Source organism: Bufo bufo, chromosome 2, assembly GCF_905171765.1.
Source record: "Bufo bufo chromosome 2, aBufBuf1.1, whole genome shotgun sequence".
NCBI classification, from domain to species: domain Eukaryota; kingdom Metazoa; phylum Chordata; class Amphibia; order Anura; family Bufonidae; genus Bufo; species Bufo bufo.
Window position 1 is genome coordinate 311,778,096 of NC_053390.1, and position 25,856 is coordinate 311,803,951.

General features: G+C 43.4%; 1 protein-coding gene across 1 annotated transcript in view; it reads left to right on the forward strand.

Moving 5' to 3' along the window:
- AUH (AU RNA binding methylglutaconyl-CoA hydratase) overlaps positions 1-25,856 on the forward strand; it is a 295,545-nt gene that overhangs the window by 48,400 nt on the left and 221,289 nt on the right. The window contains exon 3 of the mRNA XM_040416942.1: positions 9,876-9,963. Within this exon, the coding sequence (XP_040272876.1) occupies positions 9,876-9,963 (88 nt within the window). The remainder of the gene's footprint in view (positions 1-9,875; positions 9,964-25,856) is intronic.

Genomic DNA, 25,856 nt, shown 5'->3' on the forward strand with positions numbered 1-25,856 from the left:
TGAATTAACACATGTGGAATTATATACATAACAAACAAGTGTGAAACAACTGAAAATATGTCATATTCTAGGTCTTCAAAGTAGCCACCTTTTGCTTTGATTACTGCTTTGCACACTCTTGGCATTCTCTTGATGAGCTTCAAGAGGTAGTCCCCTGAAATGATCTTCCAACAGTCTTGAAGGAGTTCCCAGAGATGCTTAGTACTTGTTGGCCCTTTTGCCTTCACTCTGCGGTCCAGCTCACCCCAAACCATCTCGATTGGGTTCAGGTCCGGTGACTGGTCATCTGGCGCAGCACCCCATCACTCTCCTTCATGGTCAAATAGCCCTTACTTTCAAAGTTTTCCCAATTTTTCGGCTGACTGACTGACCTTCATTTCTTAAAGTAATGATGGCCACTCGTTTTTCTTTACTTAGCTGCTTTTTTCTTGCCATAATACAAATTCTAACAGTCTATTCAGTAGGACTATCAGCTGTGTATCCACCTGACTTCTCCTCAACGCCACTGATGGTCCCAACCCCATTTATAAGGCAAGAAATCCCACTTATTAAACCTGACAGGGCACACTCTTGCAGTCTTAAATCCCCTTATGGTTACTGCTGCTCTATGTCTCTTAGTGCCTGCGCCTGCCAGATTCTAAGATATCAAGACGCCCGCAGCATGCTCGGATCCCCAAGTTGAAACACTGATGCCCAAACGGCTACAAGTAATGTTGTAATTAATTCTTTTGTAATTGCATCACTAGCTCGATGCATTTCTGGGCTAAGAAATACTCAGCCTTTCATCAGGAGCTAGACATAGACACAAACAAACATCGATAGGAATAGCTGCATGGCGCTGATGGCGTGCGTGCAGCCTCCAGCCTCCTTCTCTATAGTGTCCAGGTTATTAAGGTATAATTAAAAGTGACCTAACTGGCGGTATTTACATGTAGGGGACAACTTAAATCTAATTATGGCAGAGTGATCCCAGTTTGGGAGCGAAAACATGGAGGAACCGCATAGTTCCCTGTTCAGACTATAAGACTATAAATAGAGTACGGCATGTCCACTATTTATTATAGATGTTTTTATATATGTAAATGGCCTCATGTCTGCTGCGGCCTCTGATGTTGGGAAATAACACATGTATTTATTTATTTGTTTCTACATGATATTTTCCCACCCACCAAATCGATACTCATGACTGTGCAAAGAAGCTCATAGGATAAAGCAGATGTAGAGGGGCCAGTCACCCATGTATCATATGATGGCTGAGGAAATGTCCAAACGCACAGTATCTATGGGGAAGGGGTTATTTTGGGGCCCAGATACTCCCCCTTGAAAGTACTTAATATACACCTATCATATCTTGAAGCCCTGTACTCTGTGTCTGAACAGTGACTTGTGGTTACAATATTGTATCTTAGATGAAGCATGTGTAGGAGATGAAGTCATTACCGTTTGTAATATAAACTTCCATTGTGCTTCTTTGCGCAACAGTAAGTTGTTGTCACCCCCTCTTGGGGACATCCTGTTGTGTTTCATACCCTGGAACCTAATGCAGTTGTTCATGTCAGGGTGATGTCTTAGTACATGTTGCGCAATTGGGGTATCAGCCTGCTTGGCGATATCAAGCAAATGTTCACCTACTCTCCTGAACTCAAGTTTGGTTTTTCCCACATACTGTTAATTTACAGACACATGTGGCCACATAGATCACACCTACAATTTGCAATTAATAAAGGACCTGATGCTAAATGCACTGTGCACAAATTTGTCTCTGAGGTTATACCCCCACCGATATGTAATTGACAGGTAGTCGCCAACCAGGTGTCCAATGTCCGGATCAGCGGCATGCAGCTATTCCTATCGATGTTTGTTTGTGTCTATGTCTAGCTCCTGATGAAAGGCTGAGTGTTTCTTTTTGTACTTTTCGGCATGTCTATTCAGATGTAACAACCATCATACATCGATTTATAGTCTTATAGTCTGAACAGGGAACTATGCGGTTCCTCCATGTTTTCTCTCCCAAACTGGGATCACTCTGCCATAATTAGATTAAGTTGTCCCCTACATGTAAATACCGCCAGTTAGGTCACTTTTAATTATACCTTAATAAGCCTCTGTACTCCGTGTGGTGGATGTTGGCGGTAGGGGGAGAGCCATGCTTGACACTCCCTCGAGATGATTAGCGTTCCTGCCTTGCAGCTCAGCCCAGGGGGCGTGGTTAGTTCCATTTAGTGAGCGGCTGACTGCGGCCGCGCTACGGACACTATAGAGAAGGAGGCTGCAGGCTGCACGTACGCCATCAGCGCCATGCAGCTTTTCCTATCGATGTTTGTTTGTGTCTATGTCTAGCTCCTGATGAAAGGCTGAGTATTTCTTAGCCCAGAAATGCGTCGAGCTAGGGATGCAATTACAAAAGAATTAATTACAACATTATTTGTAGCCATTTGGGCATCAGTGTTTCAACTTGGGGATCCGAGCATGCTGCGGGCGTCTTGATATCTTAGAATCTGGCAGGCGCAGGCACTAAGAGACATAGAGCAGCAGTAACCATAAGGGGATTTAAGACTGCACGAGTATGGAAGCAGCTGCATAGTGAATTGAGATCCTCCATTGCTCTGGAGGTGAAGAACTAAAAAACAAATTATTTCACCAATACAGAGACACGGTCATTGGCTAAAAGTCCCTCCAGTGACTCTGCTAACAATGTGCTAATTTAATATACAGCACATTGACACATTATTTTTGGGACAGAAACTATAGGTGGCGCAAAGAGAGAGAGAGAGAGAGAGAGAGAGAGAGAGAGAGAGAGAGATATATATATATATATATATATATATATATCTTTCTATCTATCCAAAAAACGGAACAGCACCTCCAGAGACAAATCGCAGGTGCAAACAATAATACAGCAAACAAATAAAGTAGCAGCACACCACTAAATGCACTAAGACTGAGTGAACAGGTGAATGTGTGAACAGGGTCAAATACGTGACGCCAATACTTACTGATAAGCAGTGAAGAAGCTCTTAGCGCATATTCTTGATCAATAATATGTCGAGCCCACCTACCAGACGACAAGGTAGCTTCTTATCAGGTGGGACCTACTCTAACATGGAGGGTCCAGCTCCATTGTTCCTCTGATTAAAAACACCAAGGGGTGGGGGATGGGCGGGGAGTGCTAAGTTCCAAAGAGGATGCCTAGTCCTCTATAATATACATATAACCAAAAAACGGAACAGCTCCTCCAGAGACAAATCGCAGGTGCAAGCTACCCGGCAATAATACAGCAAACAAATAAAGTAGCAGCACTGATACTAGGTAGAGTAACAATGGAGCTGGACCAGGGCCTAGGGCGCCATTTAGCAGGGGGCGCCCGTTGCGGCTGCCTGCGCCTGCTGTCTGCCTGCCTGCGCCTGCTGTCTCTGTGTCTGCTCTGTGCTGTTGTTAATGTAGCGTGGCCGAGCTCTGTTCCGTCTGCGGTACAGGAGCTTTTGTTTCCTGTACCCGGCCGGACTGACAGGAAGTGCTCACATAGTGTGCACTTCCTTTCAGTCCGGCCGGGTACAGGAAACAAATGCTCCTGTACCGCAGACCGAACAGAGCTCGGCCACGCTACATTAGAGGTGGGGGGGAAATGAGAGTGACAGGGGGGGGGGGGAATGAGAGTGACAAGGGAGGGAGGGGGGGAAAGAGAGTGACAAGGGGGGGAAAGAGAGTGACAAGGGAGGGAGGGGGGGAAAGAGAGTGACAAGGGAGGGAGGGGGGGAAAGAGAGTGACAAGGGAGGGAGGGGGGGAAAGAGAGTGACAAGGGAGGGAGGGGGGGAAAGAGAGTGACAAGGGAGGGAGGGGGGGAAAGAGAGTGACAAGGGAGGGAGGGGGGGAAAGAGTGACAAGGGAGTCCCCAGAGCCAGACCAAGAGACAGACTGCAGCCAGAGACCAGGTCATCTTATTGTCCTGGTGGTAAGTAGACAATGCAATATGTTTGTTATTTAATTGTTTAGTTATTAATACTACATTGAAAACTAATTTACCTCACATTTAGGGTCCATTCACACATCCGTGTGTGTTTTGCGGATCCACAAAACACGGACAGCGGCAATGTGCGTTCCGCATTTTGCGGACCGCACATTGCCGGCACTAAGAGAATATGCCTATTCTTGTCCGCTATTGCGGACAAGAATAGGACATGTTCTATTTTTTTCAGGATCGGAATTGCGGATCGTGCGGCCCCATAGAAATGTATGGGTCCGAAATTCCGTTCCGCAAAAAGAGACAGCTACAAGAAGCTTGATTAACCCTAAGGGAAACATAGCAGTTCTTTTAATTTAAAAGCTGAGAAAGGGGTGGAACATATGTGATGTCCTGATATGGTCAGATCATCTGATAAGAGGAAGGCGGCAATTTTTATCTTGCCTAGGGCGGGAAAAATCCTTGCACCGGCCCTGAGCTGGACCCTCCGTGTTAGAGTAGGTCCCACCTGATAAGAAGCTACCTTGTCGTCTGGTAGGTGGGCCGCACATATTTTTGATCAATAATATGCGCTAAGAGCTTCTTCACTGCTTATCAGTAAGTATTGGCGTCATGTATTTGACCCTGTTCACACATTCACCTGTTCACTCAGTCTTAGTGCATTTAGTGGTGTGCTGCTACTTTATTTGTTTGATATATATATATATACACTGCTCAAAAAAATAAAGGGAACACTTAAACAACACAATGTAACTCCAAGTCAATCACACTTCTGTAAAATCAAACTGTCCACTTAGGAAGCAACACTGAGTGACAATCAATTTCACATGCTGTTGTGCAAATGGGATAGACAACAGGTGGAAATTATAGGCAATTAGCAAGACACCCCCAATAAAGGAGTGTTTCTGCAGGTGGTGACATGACCACTTCTCAGTTCCTATGCTTCCTGGCTGATGTTTTGGTCACTTTTGAATGCTGCCGATGCTTTCACTCTAGTGGTAGCATGGGACGGAGTCTACAACCCACACAAGTGGCTCAGGTAGTGCAGCTTATCCAGGATGGCACATCAATGCGAGCTGTGGCAAGAAGGTTTGCTGTGTCTGTCAGCGTAGTGTCCAGAGCATGGAGGCGCTACCAGGAGACAGGCCAGTACATCAGGAGACGCGGAGGAGGCCGTAGGAGGGCAACAACCCAGCAGCAGGACCGCTACCTCCGCCTTTGTGCAAGGAGGAACAGGAGGAGCACTGCCAGAGCCCTGCAAAATGACCTCCAGCAGGCCACAAATGTGCATGTGTCTGCTCAAACGGTCAGAAACAGACTCCATGAGGGTGATATGAGGGCCCGACGTCCACAGGTGGGGGTTGTGCTTACAGCCCAACACCATGCAGGACGTTTGGCATTTGCCAGAAAAAAACAAGATTGGCAAATTCGCCACTGGCGCCCTGTGCTCTTCACAGATGAAAGCAGGTTCACACTGAGCACATGTGACAGACGTGACAGAGTCTGGAGACACCGTGGAGAACGTTCTGCTGCCTGCAACATCCTCCAGCATGACCGGTTTGGCATTGGGTCAGTAATGGTGTGGGGTGGCATTTCTTTGGAGGGCCGCACAGCCCTCCATGTGCTCGCCAGAGGTAGCCTGACTGCCATTAGGTACCGAGATGAGATCCTCAGACCCCTTGTGAGACCATATGCTGGTGCGGTTGGCCCTGGGTTCCTCCTAATGCAAGACAATGCTAAACCTCATGTGGCTGGAGTGTGTCAGCAGTTCCTGCAAGACGAAGGCATTGATGCTATGGACTGGCCCGCCCGTTGCCCAGACCTGAATCCAATTGAGCACATCTGGGACATCACGTCTCGCTCTATCCACAGACTGTCCAGGAGTTGGCAGATGCTTTAGTCCAGGTCTGGGAGGAGATCCCTCAGGAGACCGTCCGCCACCTCATCAGGAGCATGCACAGGCGTTGTAGGGAGGTCATACAGGCACGTGGAGGCCACACACACTACTGAGCCTCATTTTGACTTGTTTTAAGGACATTACATCAAAGTTGGATCAGCCTGTAGTGTGTTTTTCCACTTTAATTTTGAGGGTGACTCCAAATCCAGACCTCCATGGGTTAAAAAATTTGATTTCCATTTTTTTTTTTTGTGTGATTTTGTTGTCAGCACATTCAACTATGTAAAGAACAAAGTATTTCAGAAGAATATTTAATTAATTCAGATCTAGGATGTGTTATTTTTGTGTTCCCTTTATTTTTTTGAGCAGTGTGTGTGTATATATATATATATATATATATATATATATATAATTAGTGTTCTCATAGGCGTGCACAGCCTGTCAAACACACGCTGCGCGCGTGTATGTATGTATATATTACCGTATACACACACACACATAAATATACACAAATACACTCTGCATACATACATACAGTACAGACCAAAAGTTTGGACACACCTTCTCATTCAAAGAGTTTTCTTTATTTTCATGACTATGAAAATTGTAGATTCACACTGAAGGCATCAAAACTATGAATTAACACATGTGGAATTATATACATAACAAACAAGTGTGAAACAACTGAAAATATGTAATATTCTAGGTTCTTCAAAGTAGCCACCTTTTGCTTTGATTACTGCTTTGCACACTCTTGGCATTCTCTTGATGAGCTTCAAGAGGTAGTCCCCTGAAATGGTTTTCACTTCACAGGTGTGCATTGTCAGGTTTAATAAGTGGGATTTCTTGCCTTACAAAAGGGGTTGGGACCATCAGTTGCGTTGAGGAGAAGTCAGGTGGATAGACAGCTGATAGTCCTACTGAATAGACTGTTAGAATTTGTATTATGGCAAGAAAAAAGCAGCTAAGTAAAGAAAAACGAGTTGCCATCATTACTTTAAGAAATGAAGGTCAGTCAGTCAGCCGAAAAATTGGGAAAACTTTGAAAGTAAGGGCTATTTGACCATGAAGAAGAGTGATGGGGTGCTGCGCCAGATGACCTGGCCTCCACAGTCACCGGACCTGAACCCAATCGAGATGGTTTGGGGTGAGCTGGACCGCAGAGTGAAGGCAAAAGGGCCAACAAGTGCTAAGCATCTCTGGGAACTCCTTCAAGACTGTTGGAAGACCATTTCAGGGGACTACCTCTTGAAGCTCATCAAGCGAATGCCAAGAGTGTGCAAAGCAGTAATCAAAGCAAAAGGTGGCTACTTTGAAGAACCTAGAATATGACATATTTTCAGTTGTTTCACACTTGTTTGTTATGTATATAATTCCACATGTGTTAATTCATAGTTTTGATGCCTTCATAGTCATGAAAATAAAAAAAAACTCTTTGAATGAGAAGGTGTGTCCAAACTTTTGGTCTGTACTGTACATACAGACCCGCACTATGAATATAATGAAGGGAGAAGAAATAATTTTTAAACTTACCCGTATTTTTCACCCTATAAGATGCTCCGGCCCATAAGATGCAGGTTTTTAGAGGGGGACAATAAGAAAAAAATATTTTTCATTACACCTGAGGTCAGACCACCAATCAGATCCCCAATGTTAATCAGACCTCAGCTGACAGCCCCAATAGGACCCCCAATGTTAATAAGACCTCAGATCAGACCCCAATGTGAATGACCCCCAATCAGACCTTAGATAAGAGCCCCAGTGCCTCATATCAGCCCCCCAGCGCCTTATATCAGCCCCCCAGCGCCCCTCTTCAGCCCCCAAATAAATAAAAAAAACACTTACCGTTCCTGCTCTGGACGCCACCGCTCCTCACCGCCCGCTCTCGGTAATCCTCTTGTAGAGTCTGCTGTGTGGGTGCGCACAGTGTGAGGTCACAGCGGGGCCTCACACTGTGCGCAGCCTTCACAGTGGAGTGCCGAGGACCAGGAAGGAAGAGGTGAGTATGGCGCTTTCAGCGCTTCCCAGCCCTGACAGAACTTCGAGTAGGCTTGATTAGGGTGTGCCCAGGCTTGATTAGGGTGTGCACGCCTATGAGTGTTCTGGTATTGTGCCCCTGTGTCTCTGATGCCTAGCCTAATGGGTATTTATGCCTGAAATAAGCTAAAAGGATTAGACTAAATTCACATCAGCGTTGTGTTTTTTCTTTTCTGTTCTGAAGCGGGAAAACTGAAAAAACCAACCAAAAAAAAAACTGAGTGTCCATTCCGTCAGGTTTCAGATATTTTTAACGAAGAAAAAGCACAACATGCAGGACTTTTTGTTTAGTGAAAAATGACTGAAATCTGATGGAAAAGACTAAGCCCTCATGCACACGACCGTGCCGTTTTTTGCAGTCTGCAAACCGCGGATCCGGAAAAAACGGAAGCCGCCCGTGTGCCTTCCGCAATTTGCGGAACGAAACGGGCGGCCCATTGTAGACATGCCTATTCTTGTCCGCAAAACGGACAAGAATAGGACAAGCTATATTTTTTTGCGGGGCCTCGGAACGGAGCAAAGGATGCGGACAGCACACGGAGTGCTGTCCGCATCTTTCGCGGCCCCATTGAAGTGAATGGGTCCGCACTCTAGCCGCAAAAATAACTACGGTCGTGTGCATGAGGCCATAAACTGATGCTCAAAATAACCCATTTAAACAAATGGGTTTTTTCCTTTTTTTCTGTTACTCTGATGGAACAGAAATATACTGCAAAGCTGATGTAAAGTTAGCCTTATGGGAGCAATTGGGATTTAACAGCTAGTCACGTCGCAATGTCTCTGACTGCACTGCTTATGAATCTGAATCCTTATGTGGAAGACGGGGATTTATTTGACATCGATTACCAAAATGTATCTTTTTAACCCTATAATCATATCTGGAGGACAGACCAAGGAAGACGATAGAGAGAGGTTTTGAGAAAAAAATACATGCAGAAGCTTTTTTGTCTTCATACTTGATGGACAAACAGCAAATCTGACATTTACTGTTAGAGTTGGTAAAATAAAGATTTAAAAGACCCTTCCCAGCCACTCTGTCAGTGTTTTACTATCCCTATCTGGGGAAAGATTTAGGGCTCATGCACACGAACGTGTCTGCCATATATGGGCACCGGCCATGTGTGCTCGGTATCACGGATGTGGACCCATTTACTTGAATGGGTCTGCAATCCGCAAGATAAAGAGCTCTGCAGAGTCACGTAGCAGAAGCACTATGGAGCACTTCCAAAAAAATACACTGAATCTTGTGGATCACGGACCCATTGAAGTGAATGAGTCTGCATCTGCAAATGGCGGACACACAGCCGGTGCCCATGCATTGAGAACCACTATTTGCAGTCCTCAGCACTGGCACGTTTGTGTGCACAAACCCTCACTGGCACCCCTACAGGTACATCCACATGAAACTGAAACGCAGTGGATTTGCTGCAGTTAATTTTCGTGCAGCAAATCTGCTGCACTTTACAGTACCAGCAAAGTGGATGAGATTTTAAGAAATAAATCTGCTGCGTAAATTGACCTGCAGTGTGGATTTTATATCTTCAGCTTATCAGTTAGTGCAGATCTCCACAGTGGATTTCACAAGTTGCAATTCAAAGGTTGATTTCCATGGCAAAATCTGGGTCAAAATCAGCATGAGTTATATTTTGATGTGGTTTTGTTGTGGATTTTGTTATATATTTTACTGTGGATTTCACCCTTTGCATTTCACCTTCTTTGTGGAGTACCCTAAAGGGTTGCTTGCGCAGTTCTGATAGTCTCACCGAAGGCACCACGGCCTCTTCCAACAGCTGATTGGCAGGGGTGTGGGGTTTTGGATCCCCACAATCAGTTATTGATGACCAGTCCTGAGGGTAGGCCATAATCGGCGAATATGGTTGAAATAATAATTTTCTGTGTATGGCTAGCTTTATTCTTTTTACCTAAAAAATACTACAATGTCATTGTCATAGACATCAGCCTTTTTTTTTTTTAAATAGATGCTGAAGGCTGTTGATTCCCTGAAGAGTAATAACAAGGTGAGGACTGTAATCTTGCGGAGTGAAGTCCCTGGAGTGTTTTGTGCAGGTATGTAACCAAAGAAACCACCTCCAAATGCAGTTCTTATGTAGAATGATTACAAATGCACAGCTTAGCAAATACAGGAACCCCTTTATAACCAGTTCAAGACCGGATCAGACACATTTTATTTTTTTTAAGCAGCTTCAAAAGCCATAACTACTGTATATTCAGTTTCTTATTTAAAAAGGACCCTTCACCAGAATAAAACATCTAAACTAACTATACAGCAATGTAGAGCGGCGCCCAGGGATACCCCTGCACTTACTATTATCCCTGGGCGCCGCTCCGTTCGCCCGGTATAGCCTCCGGTATCTTCATAGTTAGGCTCCATCCAGGGGAACCTGACGGCGTCTCATTCTCCCATGCTGGAGTGCTGGCCAATCACAGCGCTCAGCTCATAGCCTGAGAGAAAAAAAAAACCTCTCAGGCTATGAGCTGAGCGCTGCGATTGGCCAGCGCTACAGCATAGGAGAAAGAGACGCCGTCAGGTTCCCCTGGGTGGAGCCTAACTATGAAGATACCGGAGGCTATACCGGGCGAACGTAGCGGCGCCCAGGGATAACAGTAAGTGCAGGGGGATCCCTGGGCGCCACTCTACATGGCTGTATAGTTAGTTTAGATGTTTTATTCTGGTGAAAGGTGTTCTTTAAGTAATGTTTGCATCTGTTTTGATGATAAATACGTCTTTATTGTAGTGTTATTTTTTTATAGTATTTTTTTTATTATATTTTTGTAACAGGGAAATTGTAAAGAAAAAAGAAAATTCCTATTTTTCTAATTTTTTTGATATTTTTTTTTTAGTGCAACCATAGTACATTTTTAAATTTTATTCTTTTTCCATTACAGTTGTTTTGATGTAGGCAATATTATTATAACTTTGACTATATTTTTTACTTTACACTTTCTCCCTCATAATGGAATGAATGGCGATTTAATAATAAATAATAATAATAATGTCATGTAAGACCTTTGTTTTCATTTCTCACTTCTCCTGTAACTGGGGCTGACATATTAGCTCTAGTTATAGGGGCAATACAGCCACCTGACATGCACTGCAGAGCTGATCTGGGTCTGCTAAGACCCAGCATATTGTGCAGTTACCTGGGATTCAGCAATCACTTGATCACTAGGACCAGAGCTGAAAGCAGCCTTGCTGCTGCCAGATCTGTGGTTTAATAACTTTTATTATAAGAAACCGTACATGACAATGTATAACATCCATTGTACAGAAGATAGATCGATAACAAGAGTCACACAGAAAAAAAATTCAGATATCAGAGACTGTATATAAAAAAAAAAGTATAAGAATTTGTATGAAGTATAAATCCAACAAAATAGACAGGACCAGACACATTGAGAAGACTTGAGAAGGGTCGTTGGGAAAATATATATTTTTTTTTAAATAGATGCACCCCCAAGGAGTTGATAGTATTAATGACCACGGTTATCTACAGATGTCAGCCAATCATTGAACAAAATCCAAGGGGACCATACTTTAAGATAAGTGTCTACCATCCTCTGATCCTCAGCAGTCAACTCTTCCATCCGTCTAATGATCTCAAGGGCATCCAACCATTCCCTAATAAAGGGAGTACGAGGTGCCTTCCAATATCTCGGCAGAACCAAACATGTGTCTTTTAGAAAAAACCTCAGAAGGCCTTTTTTCAATACAGAGATGGAACCAGGTAGTATAGCTAAAATAGCTTCCTCCAGAGTCCTATTCGAGGTGGAGCCACACATTTTGTTGTACAAGACATTCAAGGATTTCCAAAGGGGTATAATGCGGTCGCATTGCCACCAAATATGCAACATATTACCTGCTGCACTTCTGCAGCTCCCGCAGATGTCTGAGCAGGTGGGATGGAAGGAATGTAACACTGCAGGGGTCCGGTTACAAACAAGAGATGATTTTGAAGTTTTTCTCTTGCAGCCTACCGCTCAGACGACTTGTGTACAAGTGTAAATGTCTTATATCATTGATCCGAAGAAAAGAACCTACTGTACTAGGTCCCTTTTCCCACGCATTAATATAAGGCAAGGAGGGTTAAGATCCGGTATTTCCATGCAGCAGCCTATAGACACCAAATGAGTAGTAGGGGAGGATTGTAAACAAATGGATTCGAATGTGGTAAGATCTCTGGACAGAGCTGAGATTGGGCCTAGTGATGAAAGAAAGTTATATACTTGGGCGTACTGAAGCCACGCTCCTCCCACTGGAAAAGATTCAATAGGACGGACAGCGGAATCTCAGATCAAATGTTATAATCGAGACCTGCAAAAATCCCCATTGTCAGTGGAGGCAGGGACAGTGGCATATTCGTCTTTTTGAGCCACAGTAAGTCCTGCATAGGGAGTCCCACTTTTTCCCTCTCAAAGTGAACCCATGTTTTGCTGCTGTCTGGTCTATATACACAGCACTCATTGAGTGCTGTGTATACAATGGTTGAGAAGTCAGGGACAGTACAAAATGGCCTCCGCCTTATCTGTGGAGGGTCTAGCTGACAACTGGCTCCCCGTTCCCGCAATGCGGACTGCCTGGAAGTACAAAAATCTGTGGTCAGTTCAGAACAGGTTCATTTAGTTTGCATAGGGTTTACTTTTTAGTCATTATTGCGGTTTTCACCTTTTTTGAATGTTTTTTTTTTCTTCTAAAAACATGTTTACCTCTACTAAGGAGTGATTAAGTCAGTGGACCAATTAAGTAAGCGTACAATTATCTCTGCACTTTCTATATTAGCTGAATCTTTACTAACTGACTATTAAGGAATTATAGCAATCTCATGGCAGATCGACTGCCCACAAGATATTTATATGAAACAAAAGGTATAAAGATTATGGATGGATGTAAGGCCCATACAACATAACACGATGTTCTGGACATATGTTCCTTGTGTATGTGTTCCATTATACATTTGGCAGGATCATAAATTGCCATACATTACTGATATGCAATGTTTTATGCCAGAATTCTGACATCCATGTTTCAAAGTAAACCAACTAACAGCTGGCATCGAGCCATGTACCAAATTTATCATCCAGTCTGAGCCACAGTGATAAAACCAGTACTGGTCTAAACAACGTGTCCAAGTTTATTTCATCAATAGGCTTAGTAAATCTACCCCATTCTGTGTACGACTTGGATTATTCAATTTTTTGGTGGAAGGTAAAGAGACCAAAAAACAACGAACTTTAGACTTTTTTTCCGTTTCGTTCTTTGCCGTATGGGATAAATGTTTTTATATTTTAATAGTATGGGCATTTTTGCACGTTTTTTTTATTGTTTATTTTAATTTTGGGGAAATGGGGCGATTTGAATTTTTATGTTTTTTAAAAACTTTTTAATATGTTTCCACCATAGGGAATTTGAATGAGCAATCTTTAGATTATCTTTAAAATCTTTAGACCCCAGTGCATTAACACTGTATTCCTATCTAGCCCTGCCACAGGCAGGATCTCCATAGGAACCTGAGTGCGGCAGCCTTGTATCATTCAGGGCTTCCTCATTTTTGTGCTCCCAGATGCCATGGATGTCCACAATCTGCATTACCAATGGTCGCGGACATTAGGCTCAGGTGTCTGCTGTGTGAAACCATCTTTAAAGACCTGACATGTGACGTAATAGTGCGTCACATGTCGGGAAAGGGTCAACCTAATAAGCAGCATAGAGCCCTGATTTTGTTTTTTTAATTGTAAATTAGAAAATGTCTCTACTGGACATGTTTTAACCCTTTTACACAACTTGAAATATTTGTACTTTAAAAGTGCATGAGGAGTGTATGGAGCTGACTCAGGAACTGAGCCTTCTCCACAAATGGTATAATGTAGAATTTTTTACATTCTAGATTAGAAACTTGAATCATTCTGGACATATGTTGTAACTGCTTCACGCTGCATGACATAACTACATCCGAAGTGGGAAAGGAGTGTATGGAGCTAACTCAGGAACTGAGCATGTTCCATACTTGGTTGGTGCCAGCTTTGTTATATAGCTGACACCGGCCTGCTGTGCCCAGAAATTAGATATATCTTAAGTCCCATCAGTAGTAACCTTGGCACCTGAGGGAACTCTTTCTGTCCTCGTATCACATCCCCACAGTGAAATCATCGGGTTCTGATTTAGTTGCTATCACTACAACCAATATAATTAATTAATTAATTTAGAATAAATAAAAATTTATTTAAAGGGGTTCTGCAGTTTTTTTTAAATTGATGATCTATCCTCTGGATAGATCATCAGCATCTGATCGACGGGGGTCCGATATCTGGGACCCCTGCCGATCAGCTGTTTGAGAAGGCAGCGGCGCTGGCAGTGGCCTTCTCGCTGTTTACCGCAGGCCCAGTGACGTCACTAGTATCAATGGCCTGGGCGGGGCTAAACTCTGTTCACTTGAATAGAGCTTAGCTGCGCCCAGGCCAGTTGATACTAGTCGTGACGTCACTGGGCCTGCGGTAAACAGCAAGAAAGCCGCAATGCTACTGCCAGCGTCACTGCCTTCTCAAACCGCTGACCGGTAGGGGTCCCGGGTGTCGGACCCCCGCCGATCAGATGCTGATGATCTATCCAGAGGATAGATCATCAGTTTAAAAAAACTGCAGAACCCCTTTAATTTAAATTTCCCAATTTTACGTATAAAAATAAACATATCACATCCAAAAATGTCCAAACTGTTAAAATGATTTTTCCGAAGTTTAACATTCATGGCCTATCCTCAATATCTGTTCGGTGAGGGTCCAGCTCTTAGCACCCCCACCAGTTAGCTGCTTAAAGAGACCGCTTTGCTCTGTTGAGCTCTGTGGCCTCTTGCTAGGCCAATGACATCACACTCATCGGTCACATGGCCTAGCTGCCTGGGCTGCAATACCAAGTATAGCCACTATCAATGTACAGTACAGTGCTGTGCTTTGTAAGCTGTGAGGATGCCAGAGCAGTCACCAGAGCTCCTCAGCCTCTTCAAATAGCTGATTGGAGGGGGTGCTGGGTGTCAGACACCCACTGATCACATATTGATAACCTAATAAAAAGTGATCAAAAAGTTTTAGCTACTCCAGGATCCTACCAATAAAAACTATAGTTCAACATAAAAAGACATGCCCTCACACACCTCTAGCTGATAAAACTTATGGCTGTGAGAATATGACAATGCAGTTTTTCTTATTTTTTTTTTTGTTGTAATAAATACTAGGTCATTTGTTGTGCACAGGACACACCAAGAAAAACAAAACCCCAAAAACAGTTGTGAAAATTTTTTTTTCCCACCAAACTAACACTTTTTTCTACTGTTTTTTCAGTACAAGATAATAAATGGTGATATTAAAAAAAATGTGATGTGAAAAGAGGTATTTATCTGTAAACAGGAAAAGTATGCTGTAGCATGCATTGTCTGCTGGGCAATTCTATTAGGATGTCTGATACTGTGTTTTCAGAAATAATCTGACAGTTGTAGACACATACTGTAGTAGTAATACCGAGTACATAGTTATGTTTGACATCCTATAAAGTGATGCACCACTTTCTGTATGTCTTTGTGCTTTATTTGCTTACTAAAAGCATCATGGGGCCAACATAGGCATCTGATGCCCTTTCTTTGTATGAATATTTGACACTCATTTTTATAACGGCTGAAATATATTCTCAAAGCCTTTCTAAAAATGGTTTCATGGAGGATCTGTTTTTAATTAACTTTTTTAAAGAAATAAACTGTTTATTATATTTAATGAGGAAACACATACTGGCAGGTATTTTTTAAATTGAAAACCCCCTTAAAGGGGCTTTCTGGGACCCAGTGGGTCCTGGAAAGACACCTTCATTATAAAGAACATACCTGTAGGAGAAAGTTTGTAATATACTTACTCTTCCGAAGTTTTCGTGGATCAACCTCCTGGGAATCTGAACTCATGACTCTGTTCTTCTGAAAATCCGGGTTCTGCTGACATTGTGCTGTTTACTAGGTTTCCAGCCTGTGCTATGGACAAGACATCACTTCTGCTGAGGACAGGGACAGAATTATTCTTGTCCCTGGCGTATACCGTACGCAAATTCCTAAATTTACCTTCTCTGCACATGCACCAGGCAGAGGAACAGCTCTGTCCCTGCTCACAGCAGAAGTGACGTACCATCCTGAAGGGTGAAATTCGCTGGTTAATTATTGTCTGTTTGGCCTAAAAGTACCTAATGCGAGGTTCACATATGTATTTAAAAATCAGGCTGTTCGGGCAGAGGAATACAACTTTAAGGTTATATGCAAACTTTTGACATACAGTAGTTCTTCCTGATTCTAGTGTAAGGGTACATTCACATCTGCCCTTAGTTCAGTGTACCTGACATAGGCTAGTTTCACACTAGCGCTTTAAAATCTGTCAAACAGCCTGCTTAATATCTCTGCATTCTGGCATTGCTGGACGCTACAGCGTTGCAGTCCTGCCCCGTTAACTATAATGGGGACCAGCGGAGATCCAGCTGCAACCCGGCAAATATGGCAATTCTTAGCTGGACGAAAATCGCGCTGCACAGCGATTTTCGCCTGGCCGATTCTCTGAATATTTGCCGGGTTGCGGCTGGATCTCCGCTGGTCCCCATTATAGTTAACGGGGCAGGACTGCCTACTGGATGTACAAGTGCTAGTGTGGAACTAGACTATGCCGTATAATGCTGTGAACCGCTGGATCCTCTTTATAATGGGATCAGACAGGGATCCGTCTGGTTTCCAGCTTCAATGCATATAGCCTTAAGGAGTTGTTTCTCACCCAGAGTGGCAGATTATCTACCATCATTTATTGTCTTATGTCTAAACTAGGGTTGCACCGCGTATCGAAGTATCGATACCCAATCTATACTTTTAGACCCTGATCGATACGATACCGGGTCTTACTATTTAACGATATTAGACTGCGCTGCTGCACAGCCTAGTATTAGTTAGAGAACATGGCACACGCCGCTCTCAGCGCGCCATGTTCTTTTCACTAGCACAGTCCCACCCTCCCCACTGTGATGCTGCTGCCTCTGCCACCAATGGGGAGATAGCAGGGAGGAGGGGAGGGACTGTGGCCACTGCGCCACTAATGAATGTAAAACACATTAATTCAAGTATAGGCAGCGGGTTCCGGGGGACCTGTTATTGATGCCGGGTGCCAGGTCTGTGATGCTGCCTCCGGCACCCGCTGCCTCCTATACTTGAATTAATGTGTTAACTACATTCATTGGTGGCGCATTGCGCCCCCCCCCCCCCCCCAGTATTATAAATTATAACCCCCTCCAGTATTAGTATCATTGGTGGCGCCCCCGCCCCCATTGTTACATTCATTGGTGGCAGTGGCCACAGCGTCCCCTCCCCTTCATTGGTGGCAATGGCCTCCTCTTCATTGGTGGCAGTTCCGATCGGAGCCCCAGCAGTGTAATCGCGGGGCTCCAATCTGTTACCATGGCAGCCAGGACGCTACTGAAGCCATGGCTGCCATGGTAATCTCCCTGCTGCTGTGTTCACCATGCACAGGACAGCAGGGAGAGTGTGAAGTCCTATTCACCCTAATATATATCTATTAGGGTGACTGGGACAAGGGTTCTAGCCCCTAAGGGGGCTAATAGTAACCAATATATTAAAAGTTCAAATCGCCCCCTTTCCCAATTTTGCATATAAAATTTACAAACAATAAAAAATAAACATATTGCATATCGCCACGCCTGATAAAGTGTGAACTATTAAAGTATTAAAAACATATTTCCTATGGGTTGAACGCAGTAACAGAAAAAAAATCTAAACCGCGATTCGCCATTTTTAGTCACCTCGTCCCCCCAAAAAATAGGATAGGACTGTTCTATTATGGGCCAGGCGTTCCATAAAGTGCGGAATACATGCGGCTTTTTTGGTGTTTTATTTTTTCTGCGTGGTATCGAATGGTATCGCAATACTTTTTTATGGTATCGGAATCGAATCAAAATTTTGGTATCGTGACAACTCTAGTCTAAGCATAAATTTGCTAGTGTATCACACTGTTATTTGGAAAACTGATATGAATATTTGTAAGTAAACTCTAGAATGGCAGCACACCAAAGATATAATGCAGTGGCAGAACAATAAAACTATGTATGTTGAGGATGCATACCATTTAAGGCCTTCTTTTCTGATAAATTGCCATTTACTCAGTTGAAATTCTGGCTTTATGTAAACCGCATACAAGCAGAGTAAAGTAATGTTAATGCCAACTTTGTATAAAAAAATGGGAAAAGTTGTCTTTTGCCGAGATATTTCTCTCACCCAGCATGGGTATATGTAAAATGACACCCCAAAACACATTGCCCAACTTCTCCTGAGTACGGAGATACCACATGTGTGACACTTTTTTGCAGCCTAGATGCGCAAAGGGGCCCAAATTCCTTTTATGAGGGCATTTTTAGACATTTGGATCCCAGACTTCTTCTCACGCTTTAGGGCCCCTAAAATGCCAGGGCAGTATAAATACCCCACATGTGACCCCATTTTGGAAAGAAGACACCCCAAGGTATTCAATGAGGGGCATGGCGAGTTCATAGAATTTTTTTTTTTTTTGGCACAAGTTAGCGGAAATTGATTTTTTTTTTTTTCTCACAAAGTCTCCCTTTCCGCTAACTTGGGACAAAAATGTCAATCTTTCATGGACTCAATATGCCCCTCACGGAATACCTTGGGGTGTCTTCTTTCCGAAATGGGGTCACATGTGGCGTATTTATACTGCCCTGGCATTTTAGGGGCCCTAAAGCGTGAGAAGAAGTCTAAATCTAAATGTCTAAAAATTTTTACGCATTTGGATTCCATGAGGGGTATGGTGAGTTCATGTGAGATTTTATTTTTTGACACAAGTTAGTGGAATATGAGACTTGAAAAATGTAAAAGTGAGGCGGCTCTCTATTGACAAGAGGATGGAGTATGGTGCTCAATCCGAACAGAGCGTACCCAACGCTTGTGGTGAGGGAATATAAATATAAGTAGAGGGATGGCACTCAAAACAATTGGGATGTATGGAAAAGTAATACTATTTAATATAGAATAGCTGATAGTAAAAATATAAAACACATGTAATCGATAATCAATATAAAAAGTACATAGTAGTAATATCGATAAAAAGATAAAAATATGAAGATGGTTGAGTGATCTATAATAAATAGATAATAGATATCAATTCAATACAATCCTGCTGGGAAGAAAGAGGGGAAAAAAAAAAAGGGGAAAAAAAAAAGCAGTCTTATAGGCCTGTTGGAAAAGAATCTGGTCATATATAGTATTGAGATGACCAATATAGTCCTGGTATTATGTAATGTCAATTTATGGAAAATCCTGCTGGAAAAGAATACTCCTGGTATGGGAGGAGAAAGGGCAGTCTTGTGAACCTGTTAGGATGAAGGAAGGTCCAGTATCATGGCATATATTCCAGTAGGGGGATGGGGTATCCTGATGTTAGTTGAAAGGTGGATACCTTTCTATAAGGGTTTAGTTAGAGATCCCAAGATTATGGGGAGGAAGCAAAACGGGTCCGATTTTGTTTCAAGTTGTTATTCACAGATCCGGTATCGGCAAGCTGTGGAATAAAGACTGCTTTGTAAGCAGGTACATTACCCTCCTTGCGGCTGTTGATGAGCTGGTCAGCGGTTCCTGTCTGGGCGGCGGTGTCCACGTGTGCCGTTCCCGCTCGCTGTCTGCTCAGGCCGTTGGTTGCTGCTGGGTGTTGTCACTTCCGGTGACGTCACCTGCGTTCCTAGGATCTCCCGCTCAGTGCTGTTTGCAGCTTGCCACGTGGAGGCAAATGGCGGGAAATAGAAAAACGCTGCAGCTTCTTTAGGGGGGAAGCAGATAGATAGCTCCGGAGCTGATCTATAGTTGTAGGATCCTTCTGTTTGTTGCTAGCTAGATGGGATAGGCTTACTCAGTGACCCATACGCGTTTCAGAGCGTACTGCTCCTTCATCAGTGGGAAATGATCCCACTGATAAAGGAGCAGTACGCTCTGAAACGCGTATGGGTCACTGAGTAAGCCTATCCCATCTAGCTAGCAACAAACAGAAGGATCCTACAACTATAGATCAGCTCCGGAGCTATCTATCTGCTTCCCCCCTAAAGAAGCTGCAGCGTTTTTCTATTTCCCGCCATTTGCCTCCACGTGGCAAGCTGCAAACAGCACTGAGCGGGAGATCCTAGGAACGCAGGTGACGTCACCGGAAGTGACAACACCCAGCAGCAACCAACGGCCTGAGCAGACAGCGAGCGGGAACGGCACACGTGGACACCGCCGCCCAGACAGGAACCGCTGACCAGCTCATCAACAGCCGCAAGGAGGGTAATGTACCTGCTTACAAAGCAGTCTTTATTCCACAGCTTGCCGATACCGGATCTGTGAATAACAACTTGAAACAAAATCGGACCCGTTTTGCTTCCTCCCCATAATCTTGGGATCTCTAACTAAACCCTTATAGAAAGGTATCCACCTTTCAACTAACATCAGGATACCCCATCCCCCTACTGGAATATATGCCATGATACTGGACCTTCCTTCATCCTAACAGGTTCACAAGACTGCCCTTTCTCCTCCCATACCAGGAGTATTCTTTTCCAGCAGGATTTTCCATAAATTGACATTACATAATACCAGGACTATATTGGTCATCTCAATACTATATATGACCAGATTCTTTTCCAACAGGCCTATAAGACTGCTTTTTTTTCCCCTTTTTTTTTTCCCCTCTTTCTTCCCAGCAGGATTGTATTGAATTGATATCTATTATCTATTTATTATAGATCACTCAACCATCTTCATATTTTTATCTTTTTATCGATATTACTACTATGTACTTTTTATATTGATTATCGATTACATGTGTTTTATATTTTTACTATCAGCTATTCTATATTAAATAGTATTACTTTTCCATACATCCCAATTGTTTTGAGTGCCATCCCTCTACTTATATGAATATGAGACTTTGTAAGAAAAAAAATAAAAATTTTCCGCTAACCTCGGCCAAAAAAATGTCTGAATGGAGCCCGACAGGGGGGTGATCAATGACAGGGGGGTGATCAGGGAGTGTATATGGGGTTGTCACCCCCCTGTCATTGATCACCCCCCTGTAAGGCTCCATTCAGACGTCCGTATGTGTTTTGCGGATCCGTGGATCCGCAAAACACGGACACCGCGGATCCGCAAAACACATACGGACGTCTGAATGGAGCCTTACAGGGGGGTGATCAATGACAGGGGGGTGATCAGGGAGTCTATATGGGGTGATCACCCCCCTGTAAGGCTCCATTCAGATGTCTGTATGTGTTTTGCGGATCCGATCTATGTATCCGTGGATCCGTAAAAAACATACGGACGTCTGAATGGAGCCTTACAGGGGGGTGATCAATGACAGGGGGGTGATCAATGACAGGGGGGTGATCAGGGAGTCTATATGGGGTGATCACCCCCCTGTCATTGATCACCCCCCTGTAAGGCTCCATTCAGACGTCCATATGTGTTTTGCGGATCCGATCCATGTATCTGTGGATCCGTAAAAAACATACGGACGTCTGAATGGAGCCTTACAGGGGGGTGATCAATGACAGGTGGGTGATCAATGACAGGGGGGTGATCAGGGAGTCTATATGGGGAGATCACCCCCCTCTCATTGATCACCCCCCTGTAAGGCTCCATTCAGACGTCCGTATGTGTTTTGCGGATCCGATCCATGTATCCGTGGATCCGTAAAAAACATACGGACGTCTGAATGGAGCCTTACAGGGGGTTGATCAATGACAGGTGGGTGATCAATGACAGGGGGGTGATCAGGGAGTCTATATGGGGTGATCACCCCCCTGTCATTGATCACCCCCCTGTAAGGCTCCATTCAGACGTCCGTATGTGTTTTGCAGATCCGATCCATGTATCAGTGGATCCGTAAAAAACATACGGACGTCTGAATGGAGCCTTACAGGGGGTGATCAATGACAGGGGGGTGATCAGGGAGTCTATATGGGGTGATCACCCCCCTGTAAGGCTCCATTCAGACGTCTGTATGTGTTTTGCGGATCTGATCCATGGATCCGTGGATCCGCAAAACACATACAGACCTCTGAATGGAGCCAGCCTTACAAGTGGGTGATCAATGACAGGGGTGTGATCAGGGAGTCTATATGGGGTGATCACCCCCCTGTCATTGATCACCCCCCTGTAAGGCTCCATTCAGACGTCCGTATGTGTTTTGCGGATCCGATCCATGTATCAGTGGACCCGTAAAAAACATACGGACTTCTGAATGGAGCCTTACAGGGGGGTGATCAATGACAGGTGGGTGATCAATGACAGGGGGGTGATCAGGGAGTCTATATGGGGTGATCAGGAATTAATAAGGGGTTAATAAGTGACGGGGGGGGTGTAGTGTAGTGGTGTTTGGTGCTACTTATTACTGAGCTGCCTGTGTCCTCTGGTGGTCGATCCAAGCAAAGGGGACCACCAGAGGACCAGGTAGCAGGTATATTAGACGCTGTTATCAAAACGGCGTCTAATATACCTGTTAGGGGTTAAAAAAATCGCATCTACAGCCTGCCAGCGAACGATCGCCGCTGGCAGGCTGTAGATCCACTCGCTCACCTTCCGATCCTGTGAACGTGCGCGCCTGTGTGCGCGCGTTCACAGGAAATCTCGCATCTCGCGAGATGATGCATAGATGCGTGACTCTGCCTGGAGCTGCTGCCTCCGGAACGCGATCCTGCGTTAGGCGGTCCGGAGGCGGTTAAACTCCGGTCCGGTATTTGACCTCACCTGGCTAGAAACCAGCCCAGCCGCACATGTTGGGAGGAAAGTACCTGCCTTCCCGGACAAAACCCCTCCCTGTGTCACATATTATAAAAATTGATATATTTATTTATATATATATATATATATATATATATATATATATATATATATATAAAAATAAATAAATAAAAACATTATGTGCTCAGATAATATTATAGTGTGCATTTTAGGAAGGTTTATTCTTCTGCTTTTATGCTTGGTCAACAAAGTAATATCGGGCCATATCCTGTTTTTGAAAATATAATTTCCTTTTGAAACTTAAAATACAACAATGTATTTTAGATCATATACCAGTCTAAAAAAAAATTACATACATCAACATATTTGGTATCAGAACAAATACAGAAATAAACCTAGAGGAGTGCAGAGGTAAGAATGTTATTAATTTTAAGAATGCTACACACAAAATAGGAGAAAACAGCATTTTCCACACTTTTTTTTACCCTTTTCTAAGATTTCAAAAAATAAAAACAGAAAAGAACCACCAGATGAAAGCTGTGTTTGTTCTGAAAGAAAGAAAAATACCAAATCATTGTGATACATAAAATTCCCCCGAAGGTGGGAAGACTGCTAATTTTTCTTTGGTAAGTAGGCCCAGAATGCCACGGGGGGATGGGCTTACCACCCTTTGTACACCAATGTAATAGCAGTAGTGATACTTTGCATTTATAGCCACTGAATAATTGAATATTTACTTCAATGTACGGTAGTTATATCTAAAAGACCAGATTTGAAAAAAAATAAAAAATCCCTAACTGTGACAGTGGTAAAAATCACTCCAAGATTTTGTATATTACAAAGCTGACAGAAAAGGTTGACTTGTATCTCAGCTCTTTGAAGACATATTTCTATTTAAATCTTCCACAACATAGACTTATTTTTTGTTGTTGTTGGAATGTTTTTGCCTTTAGGCATTTTTAATAGGACTTCAAGTAATTACATATTGGCCTTATGTTGAAGCTTGCTTTGTAACTTACTAAGTCGAAATGACTGGTTAATTAGGCCAGATGCCCAAGTTGCCATTCTGTGACAAGGAATCTGATTTGGAGAAATTAGCATGCTTCATCTGTAACATACTCAAATTATTTCTGATGATTTTGTCAGTTAACCATATGACAACATAATTTGACAAGGATGTTTTTTTTGTCATTTGATTCCGCCGGTTGAACTGAAATAGCACTGAACTACATTTTTATATTTGGTTGATAAGAGAGATGCAAAATATAGCTATAAACATTGCTTCACCCAGGTTTCTAAAATTATTGATGTCTGATGAAGCTCATCGAACGCCCACAAATAATTAACTTTAGATGCATATGGAAGTCCGTTAGCATTTTACGTGACCATGCTAATATGTTTAGCTGTTAAAGGAAACCTGTAAACAAAGATACGACTGCAGCACTCATCCAAAGGGGCTTACGTGGGTGCACGTCCCAGAATGATTTCTTCCACCCAAGAAATCTGTTTAAGTCCTCAATATTAGATTTTTGAGACAGCACACTAAATAATCTTCAAAAAATTTGTATTTTTATAGATTTTTCAACATCAGTGGTACATGTTATAGCAACGTTTCGGGCCCAATTTTAGGGCACCGAAATTGGGCCCAAAACGTTGCTATAATATGTACCACTGATGTTGAAAAATCAATTAAAATACCAATTTTTTGAAGATTATTTGGTGTGCTGTTAAAGGAAACCTGTCATCACTTTCTAAGCCTATTTATCCACTCACTTTTCTAAAAATACTTTTTAATACATTAATAATGATATTAAAATCAATTCTGAACGAACTATCAGTTCAGAGAAAAACTGAAAATAAATGTTCCCGCCATATATGTAAATGAACCTTAGATGAGTCCTGTCTCCTCCATGCTTCAGAGATGAGTCCAGCGTTCTCTGACTCTTGGATTGCAGCCACACCCACTGTGAAGGAGCCCAGCACCACCCCGCATCCTCCGAATCTCCTCCTTGATCCCTGACGTCACAGCTAGATCGCCGTAATCTCACGATGCGCGAGCTAGCGCATGCGCAGTTCGTTCCCTGAGGCTGATGCCAGCACAGGGAAGGAACACTATGCCGACACTGCACATGCACTAGCTCGCGCATCACGAGATTACGGCGCTCTAGCTTTGTGATGTCGGGGAGCAAGGAGGAGATTTGGAGGATGCGGGGTGGTGCTGGGCTCCTTCACAGTGGGCGTGGCTGAGCTCCGGAAACAATAGTAACAGCTCCTTGTGCTTCTTACTTGCCTCATTTACATATATATATAAAATCATTTTTGTGACACAATAAAAGCTCAGAGAGCTATGGGGACTGGATATTGCGGATGTGCTAGCGGTGATCTATCAGCCCATGTCCTCAGCTCTATACCCAAAATCCAGGTGACAGGTTCCCTTTAACCTCTTCAGGACACAGGGCGTACAGGTACACCCTTATGTCCTGGTACTTAAGGGTACGCCCTGTGTATTTCTGATCACCGCCGCGCGGCGGGCGGTGATCGGAAGCCGGTGCCTGCTCAAATCATTGAGCAGGCACCTTGGCTAAATGTGCGGGGGGGTCCATGCGGCTGTAGGGGGGACCTGATGGCATGGAAGGCATCGCGCTGCCTTCCGGTGACGAGTCTGTGAGATCCAGCCCCCTGGATCTCACAGGCCGGAAGCTGTATGAGTAATACACACTGTATTTCTCATACAGCCAATGCATTCCAATACAGAAGTATTGGAATGCATTGTAAAGGATTAAACTGCCAAAAGTTTAAGTCCCAAAGTGGGACAAAAAATAAAGTGAAAAAAAAAGTTGAAAAAATAACGTTTTCCCCCCCAAAAAATTAAAAGTTTCAAGTAAAAATAAACCAAAATGTCATTTTCCCCAAATAAAGTTAAAAAAATTTGGTAAAAAATAGGGGGGAAAAAAAAGTATACATATTGGATATCGCCGCGTCCGTATCGACCGGCTCTATAAAAATATCACATGACCTAACCCCTCAGATGAACACTGTGAAAAATTTAAATTTAAAACTGTGCTAAATAAACCATTTTTTGTCACCTTACATCACAAAAAGTGTAATAGCAAGCGATCAAAAAGTCATATGCACCCCAAA